A 9,867-nucleotide genomic window follows, 5' to 3' on the forward strand; every position below is an offset into this window, starting at 1 on the left:
TCATGTTGCTCATATTTTAAGGATAAGTCAAGAATATGGTTAGACAATTAGTAATACCAGTTAAGCAATTTGTTTCATTTAATGATTTCATGAGTTGACACGTTGAACCAGCAAAATTACAGTAAATGGTTATTGGGTTAACTTTGGTTTCAAGTCAATTTGAATCCATTTTATCAATTGATTCATCATCACTCCAAGGATGAAAATAGTTATTATTGTTTGAATGTGATCCAGATTTGATGGCATTAACACAATCAGAGTTAACCTTTGACCGCCTGTCTTTGGCTCTCCTATTTTGAAACCATGTTTTCACCTGTCTCTCAGTTAGATTCAATTCTTGAGCCAGTAACCGGCGATCGCTTGAATTCAGGTAATGATAACGATTAAATCTATCTTCCAATACCAAAGTTTGCTGATGAGTGAATCGTATCTGTCCACCTTTACGAGGTTTAGATTGTAACATCATCTTACGGCGCAATTGAATTTCATAAAAGATATGAGCGTGTCTCGATTCAATGTTCATTTCATGATAATCTACAAAAGAAAACATTATCCAATAAAGATTTTAATTTCAATCCAAGAAAAGACTAAAATAAATAACTGACTGATTCATTAAATTAGGTAACTTACATTTAGCCAAAAATGATCCATTGGTTGGTAAATTTGAACAATTTAAAAGGTGATGTCTTAACGCAATCTGGTCCAAACTTGGTCTCAACCGATCCTGGTCAAAGTTGATACAGTTTACTGGGTCACTGTCATTGTGTATTACAGGGTCTAAATTATCACTTAAATCGTCATCATCATTCATATTAACTGTTGACTCTTTAATAACATTGTCATCTTCAAGACTGTCCAGAATATCACTAATCATAAATGAATTGTACCTTTTACTTGAATCTTTGCATGTTAACATTGTGATTTTGGTTAAACTGGTGAATATTGGGTTTAAAGACAAATATTGACACCAAAATTGTCTATTTTTTAAAGGATCTAACTTTTAATTGCTAACATTTGCAGAAAGACAAATTGATTGCTGTGATAGTTATTATTGGTGTATTATCATTTTTAAAACAAGAGCTTCCCTTCTTGGTCCGGATATGATCAAATCGATTGATTAATTATGTTAAATGCCAAGCAATTTGCATTCTTTACCAATCAACGACAACGAGGAGGAGACAATTTGAATCTTTGGTATTGCAGTGGTTCAATATGAACACTTGACTAACCATTTTACCAGTCTATTCATGAAAACCCAATTTTGGGTAAATTAGCTTCTATTCAATGTCTGGATTTGCTTTTTCGTTGCCATTTAGGAAGACGAAATTTAATTTAAAGGTAAAGGTCAATACAATTAAACTGGTTAAATTGGGTTCATGGAAGAAGTGAATGTTAACTGAAAACAAAGAAACCTGTAACCGGTTAAGTCCATTAGTAATCATCTTTTTTAGTGGGACAACAGTTTTATATTAAATATTTTTGCTTTGCTACAATCAAAGATGGTCAATTATGATTATCAAGATTATGATTAGCTAGATAATAAAGTTACTACAATAATGATACCTTATATTGATGATTGAGCATTAGTTTGAAAATGTATAATTATTGTTTGTATTGATGAGTTGGGTTTTGTTTTGAAGCAACCATTTTTTGTCCATTTACTTTCATTTTATTCATAAAATCTATTTATTTCTTTCACTTGATTGACCTCATAGGCCTAAATAATCACTATCACTAACCAGTACTTTGACCAGGTTAATTGAATGAAGTCAATGAAAAATGAGGTCGCTTGTGATTGAAATATAATTAGACTTGAATCGGAAGCAAGGTCAGTGTTACTTTTTATATCGGCTTACATTCATTGACTCCAACAGTATTCTTAAGTATTATTGATTAACGTCACAGTTGACCTTAGACATTAAACCTTTGCTAAGTTATCAACTAAAATTCACAAGTAACCTGCAATTGATAAACAGGTAAATTAAATCATAATCGTGTATAAAAAATAGCAAAAGAGTAGAGTCACTCCTAATAATGATTTCCGCCTTTGCATTGAAAGTTTGTAAGCGCCTTTTTCAATATGTTTTACATTTCAATTTTGTAGCTTTTAGCACTCGATTGAGACCATTTTCAGGTTATTTAATGTTGTTGTTGTTGATTGCTTATTTTCAATGAAATCCGGAAAAGCTGATGTTGGTTAAGACGGGATGAAAAGATTCTTCATCACTTTTATCGTTACTTTCACCATCCTCATTCATGCTGTTGTTGAGTCCAACCTTTTTTCTTCATCTCACTTTATGTTGATGTTTCTCTCTCCTGGTTTCCCTCCAATTCAGGTTTAGTTTGGTTGCCAATTCACACAAATTCAGGTTTATCATTACAATTTGTTGAGCAACAGTGAAAAAAATTTGACACAAAATTATTTTAAAAACAACTTTTAATTGTAACTGTCATTGTCATTGTCATTTGTGATTGCTCTTACTTTCGATTTCATAAGAGCTGCCCTCTATAAAAAAAGTATTGAACCGATTGATTTTTCTTTCTCCTGTTGACTGTTTTAGCAATTTGGTCCCTTCAAGTGTCTTATTGTTTGGCTGATCGTTGATTTGTTTTTTTAACCATTTAATATTGTTGATCAGTTCTGACAACTATTTGTGAACGAATAGATAGTTAATGTTTCATCTACCATCATCTGTACCGTTATTTATTCACCATCTGTTTTAGTTTGATTTGGCGCTATTTTAACCTCGGACTCATCGTTGCAACTTGTGAAATCTTACAATCACTAGGATTTATTTAAACATAATTTAATGGCTTCTTCAAAGACTAAAGATTCAAATCCTCTGCCATGGCGAGAGGCTGCCTCTCTGATTATCGTCACACGAGCCTCTGTCCCACAAATTGTAGGATCTAATTTAAGTGAAAACATGATTGCAACCTCACGAGTTTTACCAACATCAAAGCCGTCATTTTCATCGTCATCACCATCTCTGCCATCAACAATTTTAACCCCATCTTCTTCATCTGTACCAAACACACAATTAGTTGCCTGTAAATCCAACTCAAGAACTCAAATTCTTCCAAGATCAGTTGATTATCGTCTTTTGATGGTTAAAAGAAGCAATATTGCGTCTTTCCTGGCCTCAGCATTTGTTTTTCCTGGTGGTAAAGTTGATGCATCTGATTATTCATCTCAATGGTGGTCTATATTCTGTGATACATGTTCTCTTAATCAATCACAATTAGTGGATAGCATAAGGAGTCGAACAAAGGGTCCTCGTCCACCAATGATCACTTCACCTTTAACTATGCCCGTACCCACCAAATTAGACTTACAAAGCCCACTTCCACCTGATTTATCGCTTAGAATCACAGCAATTCGAGAGACTTTCGAAGAAACAGGTTTGTGTCATCAACCTTTGGTCATTCAATAAGCCTAATCTCATCTAGTTTAGTTCAGTTTAACCTGGTTAAGTTCAATTTAAGATAAGATATTCTGAGATGCCCCTGGGTTTTACCTAGATTGCAGTTTTAAACTCTACCTTTAGACCAGTTTATAAAGATTAAATGATAATATCAAATTAAGTGATCCATTCTCTGTTTATTTCTAGGCTCTTTATCGGAGACATCTTTGATTCAGAATTACTAGAACTTAGCCTAATTACCTTTTTGGGAAATTTCAATTTCATGTTTAATCAGCCAATTACCATTTACAAAGTAATGACGTTTTATCCCATTTTGTAGGTTAATTGATCAGTCTTGTTAATGCACATCGATAATTTAATCAAGATCAAGATCTTGTCTATTCTAACAAGTTTTTCTAATTTTCTGTTGACTTTCTTCCCTTTTACAGGAGTCCTTTTACTGACCAACTCACCCAATAAAACCAATTCAAATGGATCACTTACCAATAATGATTTATCACCTATTGAATTATCTGAATGGCGAGAAAAGGTCCATTCAAATGGGTCTAACTTTATTGAGCTTTGTCGATTTTTAAAACAATCTCCAGATATTTGGTCCTTATATGAATGGTGGGACTGGTTGACACCTAAATCAGTTGGCCATCGAAGATTTGACACAATGTTTTACGTGTGTTGCCTCGATAAACAACCAAATGTTGTTGTGGATAATAAAGAGGTGACAACATTAAAGGTAAGAGCAATTATTGAATACAAAATTTCAACTATTGAATGAAACCAAGACAATTAACGATTTTTCATTTTTCTTTTTATTTTAGTGGTGTTCACCTCTTGAAATGCTAACGGAACACGCCGAAGGAAATATATTTCTCGCACCACCTCAAGTATATGAACTATCTCGACTTCAGCATCTTCCCAATTTCAAAAGTGTCCGCAGCTTTGTTTCAACCCGAGAAATATTAGGAGTTGAGCGCTGGTTACCAGTTATATCAACCTTCAATGACGGTGCGCTGTCTCTACTGCCAGGAGATGATTCTTACCCAAATGAACCTGATTACACTGGAACTGATCCAGTTGAGGACCACGATGGCCTTTTAGTTGAATCACGATCAAAATGTGTCAGTTTCAACCGCTTAGAGCTTCATGGGCCGATTTGCAGTTGTCTTGTTAATATCCAATTATCTTGTGGCCATTTAACTCCAATTTCACTGGAATCATTAGCGCCTTCGATGAAATCAATGCTATAATAGGAAAACGCAAAAGAAGAATCTTTCACTTATATTTTTTATCGTCAAAAATTTAAGTTCATTTTACAATTAGACTGTGAAATATTTGGAATCAATGTACCAACGTTTTAGAAATGGTTAGATTACACCTAAGTGGTGATCAACGTTTGAATTATCATGGTTTTTATGCAAAATGTGTTAAATGCTACACTTGAACAAATTTAACATCAATGACCAAATTAGTGAGACCTTTCAACATATAAACAAGCATATTACAAAAAAATCAACTTTACGGTCAATCATTTTGAAATGATTTGTTGATTGCAGTCACCAATCCATTTGAAACAGTTGAAATACTTCTGTGTTGTCAATTTGATTGAAGCAAGAAAGGATTGAAACAAAAAAGAAAGAAGGAAAAAGATTCAGTTGAAAAGGAAACTTTAGATAATCAGATAAAATTGAAACCATCTAAATTGACCTACAATCAGTTAGATGAAAGAATAGCACAAAATTTCACTTAAAGTGATCCTATCTAATCATTGAATCTTCCTTCTTTCATTTGTCAATATTTTCCTTAAATTTGAATAATCAGATTCTATTTTTAAAACAATTTGTTTGTAAGATTTGTTCAAATGATATTTATCTAACAATTTTACCTTTTTACCTTTCATTTTACCTCTTTTCCACTTTTACTCAATATCCTTTTTAAACAAACATTTATATATATTGTTTTCATCACCTGTTAATTGTAAAAACAATTTACCAAACTGTTTGCACATTTCCTTTACTATTCTTATTCACTATTATTTTAATATTAAGTCAGTAAAATATTGTCACATTTTAGCTTTAAAAATACTTGAAACTATCATTCATTTAAATCTTGAAGTTCAGGTAATGTTAACATAATTTATTGATAAACTAACCCTTAAAGCTAATAATCAATCTGTAATTCAGTCAGTCCTGAGTTCAAATCAAGTTGTGTTTCCAAGATTACCGCAATCCATTGTTTCGTCAGATGATAATTGTTAATCAGTCATGAATTTATCGCAATTAATAGATCAATCTGGACACTTTTGAAATGTCTTTAATCTTTCGAACGAACTAACAGTTGGATGAACTGATTTAATTGATCAATCTTTATGAAAATGATAAAAAGCGATTATTAAGTGTAAAGACTAATGACAGCTGAGTTGGTTGCATTGTAAAGCTATTGTGTTTTTTGAAGTGTTTAATCGTAACCCTTGTGTTATAAATACACAAACAAAAAACACTTGAAATTCGGTCGTTAATTTATGATCTTTTTTCGCAATTCAATTAAATTGCCCAACAATTGTTAGGTTATTTGTAAGAGATGAATGGTAATCAAATTGAACTTGAAAAAATCTCTTCGGAAACTCAAACGATTGACTGGTTTTGAATTGAATTTCATAAGCGAAATGTTTTCAGAATAAATTGCTCAATTCTCGCCGGCAAATTAATCAGAATAATCAGAATATATAATTCATTATTCAAATTATGAAAGCATATCATATGCAATGGCCGAGAAAATGATTGAGTTACAGTCAATTGTGTTTTCTGATTTGTATCCAGCTTTAGTCCATTTATTAGCTGTCATTTGACTGTAAGCTGACTTTTGGGTTTAGATTGATTAATGGAAGAAAATTAAAACAAAAAAATAATTGTTTCGTGAAATGAACAAACTCGTTTTTTCATATGTCTTTATAAAAACTCATCGGAAGTCATTTAACGAAAAGGTTCGATGGCCCGGAAAACTCGGAATGTAACTGTGCTTTGACATTTGGCTTATAAAAATCTGGCAAAGATTTCACTAAAGTAATTAAATTTCGTTTCACTAATTTTTGAGATTAAGAATTCTGACTTGGTTTATTCAATTTTAATTTAATTTTCGCCTTATATCAGCAAAGCCACATTGATTTTTAAATTAAGCTAATTTCTTATTGCTGTGAACAATGCAATATTTTTGAATATTGGAGTAAAATTAACATTTTATTATAATATTTTTAAAAAGCTTTGAGCAAACCAATTGAATAGGAAACCAGAAAAGTGAACCGTGAACAAAATGAAAACAAGTAATTTTTCCTGATTAGAGTTTATTTAATAACAAAAATTAGCAAAAATTATCTTTGAAACAATGGTTGACATAACCTTTAACTGTACAAATAAACCAATCAACCAAAGTAGTTGGAAGACCAAAAAATTAGAAAAATTAATCACCTAAAATGTAAGTGTTGTTTGGAAGTAATAGATGTCGCCACTATCTCAAAACTTTTCTGTCAGAACGGTTTTTGCGTTTCATCGGACTTGATTGCTTTTAAAATCATCGATTGGAAAGTTTTTTGTCAACATCCACACACAATTCAGTACAGCTTCTCGGTTAAGATCTAATTATCCATACAAAATGATTGCAATCAAATCATAAAAGTAGCAAAATGAGAATATTATGGATTGATTTGAACTCACAAATGAAAATATAGTGCAATTATTAATAAATGCTTGAATTTCCAATCAAACGAATCCAAATTTATTGGAAATCAAATATATTTCTTGAGGTTGAACGTGACATTGCCCTTATTGCTACCAATAAAATTAATGAGTTTTGTCTATTCTTTTCGAATGGTCATAGTATTAATTATCAATGAAAGATGAAAGTTTTGAAGCTGTATCTATTTCAATGTTCAACATTAGATATTACAGTTTTGCTGGGAAAACCAATTTCTTTCATTTTCATTTCAGATTAATATATTTACCACTTGTTGCTTTAATTATAACAATGTCATCATGTTGAAGTGATCTTTGTTTGGTAAAGGCAGAAAAGTGGAACGATTAGAAAAGCATAGTAATTTAGTAATGACAGATTGATTTGGCTTGGTTTGTTTCCTCCTTTGGTGTCTTAAAAGTATCATTAATTTTACCTAAACAAAAGGAGAACAAGATAAAGGTAAAGGTAAATGTTTCAAGATTTTAAGAAAGATTGAATCTACAGGTAAGAGAAGAAGAAATCAATTTGTCCAATTGATTTTGGGTGAAAAATGATAGTTGCAAAGTAAAATTTTAAGAACCTTATATATTTCACTGTAAGAATTGAATCACTCCTTCCATTTTAGACTCTTTTTTCTCTTCCTTATCATCATCATTAACATCTTTTGCTCCTTATACCTCTTCCTCCCTCCTGAGGACCGCCCTCGGTGTTACCAAAAGGACTCCTAAATTTGGTTAAACTTGAAGGTCAATGGAAGAGCAAAGTTTAACAACAGCAATGGCAACAGGAATACTGAAACACCAAAGAAAAAAACAGAATCAAATAATCATAATTAATTTTATCACTTTTGTTATGTCTAATCATATTCATTAGTATATTACTTACAATTTTTTTAGTTGAACTAGATACATTACGGTTCATTGTTTAACCAAACAAAATATCTACGGCGGCTTTAAATTAACATCTTTTTTCCAGCCTTGAGTTAATTTCAGCCTTTTTATGTTGTTGTTTTTTACCTCAATGCATAGGGTTACCCTTGAAAAATGTTGGGAGATATAATCTTTAAAGTCATATTATCCATCGTAAAACCATAATTTGCAATACCATTTGTGGTTAGACAGCTAAACAGTTAGTTAATACTACATTTAACTCCATTTCATTTGCAAGTATTCAACTCGGTTAACCAAATATTGTAAAATAACTGGTAGGCGTCTGTATTATTTGTAACGTTATCAAAGGTAAACATGACCAACAGTAGCAGCTATTATTGTTTCAATATAAAAACTGATTGAGGCCACATTAGCCAGGCAGTCTTTATTAATATGTGTACGGGTACCACCTTGACAATTTCCTTGTGTCCAGCGATATTTAGTCAAATCTATCAATGGACGATGGTGTGACTGTTGAAACAAAACAAAAAAGGATTTGAATAATGGATGGAAACGGGTTTGGATTGTACTTGATTAATAAAGTTAATTTAAAAGTTAACACTAATAAACCATAACCAATTCTCGTATTAACTGTCTTTTTTGAAGAAAAATGAATAATGATTAAAGACCTCCCATAAGTTTTCACCATCATCATCGGCATCATATTTTTCTGTGAAAACTTCAACTATCACCATGATGGTTCTCCTCCTCTCCTGATTCCTCCCTCTCCACCTTCTCACCTCGACAATCCTTCTGGAGGTAAAAAGAACCTGGTGTAAAATGAAGAATAAAAAATACATCAAACATTGATTTAATATTTTCTCAAGATTAACGAAGAAAAATGCATAAAACAAAACAATGGTTAACCCTCAATAACCAGAAGGAAAAAAAGATTATCCAGAAAATGTCGAGTCACATGGGTGTTACACACACACACACATTCATACGTATTTTTTGTTTTGTTTTGTTTTTCTGTAAACCATCATCATAATCATCATCAAGTTAACTTGTAATATTTGGTGAGATAAATGAATTTGGGTTTAACTCATACTGAGAGGAAGAAGAAGAAAGTTTGGTGGCAAAGTGAAAGATTTGTGTACACAAGAGATTTTCAGGTTTACCTTCAACCAGCTTTTAAAAAAACATGATTAATGAAAATATGACAAATGAATTCACAATTAACTTCTTATTCTTAGTATTTTTAAGGTAAACTTGTCTATCCTCTTCTTCACTCAATATGAGGCCAAGTATTTCTACCTTTTAATATTATAATTATTTTGATGATGATTAGTATTATATTGATATGATGGAAGCAACAAAAGACTATGGACTTACCTTTCTCTTTGCACCCAATAAATGTAGCTTTTGAGTTTAAGTAAAAATAAAAATGGCTCCGGTTTAATTAATTATTGAAGACAAGTCATCATTATTGTCAGGTAATAGACAATCAACTAATTTAACAGGTTAAATCAACATGCTGAGAGAGTATTCCTCTTTTAACTATCAATTAATCTTGATTAAAATGATCATCTTTTTCATTCCAAAACCAAACACAATCTGTTTCTTTTTTGTTTTCGCCTTTTCACTCGTCGCCTGCTTAAGGGTCAGTTCATTAGTTACAAACTGTAACTTGGTTAAGCTTTTATTTGTTTTGCAAAACCTTTTAAATCAATGATTTTATTAAACTAATTTTTAACTATTAAATTTAATTTGATTATAGACCTTTCAATATCTTTACTATTTCGTCAAGGTTAACTAACTGTCAACACTTTTAATATTCACCTTTCCCA

The 9,867-nt window shown here is 31.5% G+C and overlaps 2 protein-coding genes and 1 long non-coding RNA gene across 5 annotated transcripts; 1 reads left to right on the forward strand and 2 right to left on the reverse strand.

The window, feature by feature from the left end:
- Nucleotides 1–54: 54 nt before the first annotated feature.
- LOC107368994 (uncharacterized) lies at nt 55–1,253 on the reverse strand. Its single transcript, XM_015936910.3, has 2 exons — nt 631–1,253; nt 55–534 (listed from the first exon to the last, which is right to left on the reverse strand). The coding sequence occupies exons 1-2, from the start codon at nt 914–916 to the stop codon at nt 155–157; spliced, it is 666 nt and encodes a 221-aa protein (XP_015792396.2). The 5' UTR covers nt 917–1,253; the 3' UTR covers nt 55–154.
- Nucleotides 1,254–2,236: 983 nt separating this feature from the next.
- LOC107368993 (acyl-coenzyme A diphosphatase NUDT19) lies at nt 2,237–5,501 on the forward strand. Its single transcript, XM_015936909.3, has 3 exons — nt 2,237–3,402; nt 3,854–4,155; nt 4,241–5,501. Exons 1-3 carry the CDS (start codon nt 2,811–2,813, stop codon nt 4,667–4,669), a joined length of 1,323 nt encoding a protein of 440 aa, XP_015792395.2. The 5' UTR covers nt 2,237–2,810; the 3' UTR covers nt 4,670–5,501.
- A 1,251-nt stretch (nt 5,502–6,752) lies between these two features.
- Nucleotides 6,753–9,689, reverse strand: LOC107368885 (uncharacterized). Of its 3 annotated transcripts, none has more exons than XR_016198414.1 (5): nt 9,413–9,685; nt 8,034–8,847; nt 7,729–7,940; nt 7,130–7,581; nt 6,753–7,050 (listed from the first exon to the last, which is right to left on the reverse strand). It is a non-coding gene; the product is annotated as an uncharacterized LOC107368885 (long non-coding RNA). The 3 variants fall into 3 exon arrangements; XR_001570226.3 differs by lacking the exon at nt 6,753–7,050 and having other exon boundaries at nt 7,139–7,581; nt 8,034–8,548; nt 8,707–8,847; nt 9,413–9,683; XR_001570225.3 differs by lacking the exon at nt 6,753–7,050 and having other exon boundaries at nt 7,139–7,581; nt 9,413–9,689.
- Between the last annotated feature and the right edge of the window lie 178 nt (nt 9,690–9,867).

This window comes from Tetranychus urticae, chromosome 2 (genome assembly GCF_039701765.1).
Source record: "Tetranychus urticae isolate SD_2017Ah chromosome 2, NJAU_TeUrti_SD_1.0, whole genome shotgun sequence".
In the NCBI taxonomy this organism is placed as follows: domain Eukaryota; kingdom Metazoa; phylum Arthropoda; class Arachnida; order Trombidiformes; family Tetranychidae; genus Tetranychus; species Tetranychus urticae.

Bases quoted from the DNA above. Each gene is read 5' to 3' on its own strand.
- LOC107368994 (XM_015936910.3), bottom strand. From the start codon at position 916: ATGTTAACATGCAAAGATTCAAGTAAAAGGTACAATTCATTTATGATT. The intron at 535-630 runs GTAAGTTACCTA...TTTCTTTTGTAG, and splicing joins TGGATCATTTTTGGCTAAAT to ATTATCATGAAATGAACATT.
- LOC107368993 (XM_015936909.3), top strand. From the start codon at position 2,811: ATGGCTTCTTCAAAGACTAAAGATTCAAATCCTCTGCCATGGCGAGAG. The intron at 3,403-3,853 runs GTTTGTGTCATC...TCCCTTTTACAG, and splicing joins AGAGACTTTCGAAGAAACAG to GAGTCCTTTTACTGACCAAC. The intron at 4,156-4,240 runs GTAAGAGCAATT...TTTTTATTTTAG, and splicing joins AAGAGGTGACAACATTAAAG to TGGTGTTCACCTCTTGAAAT.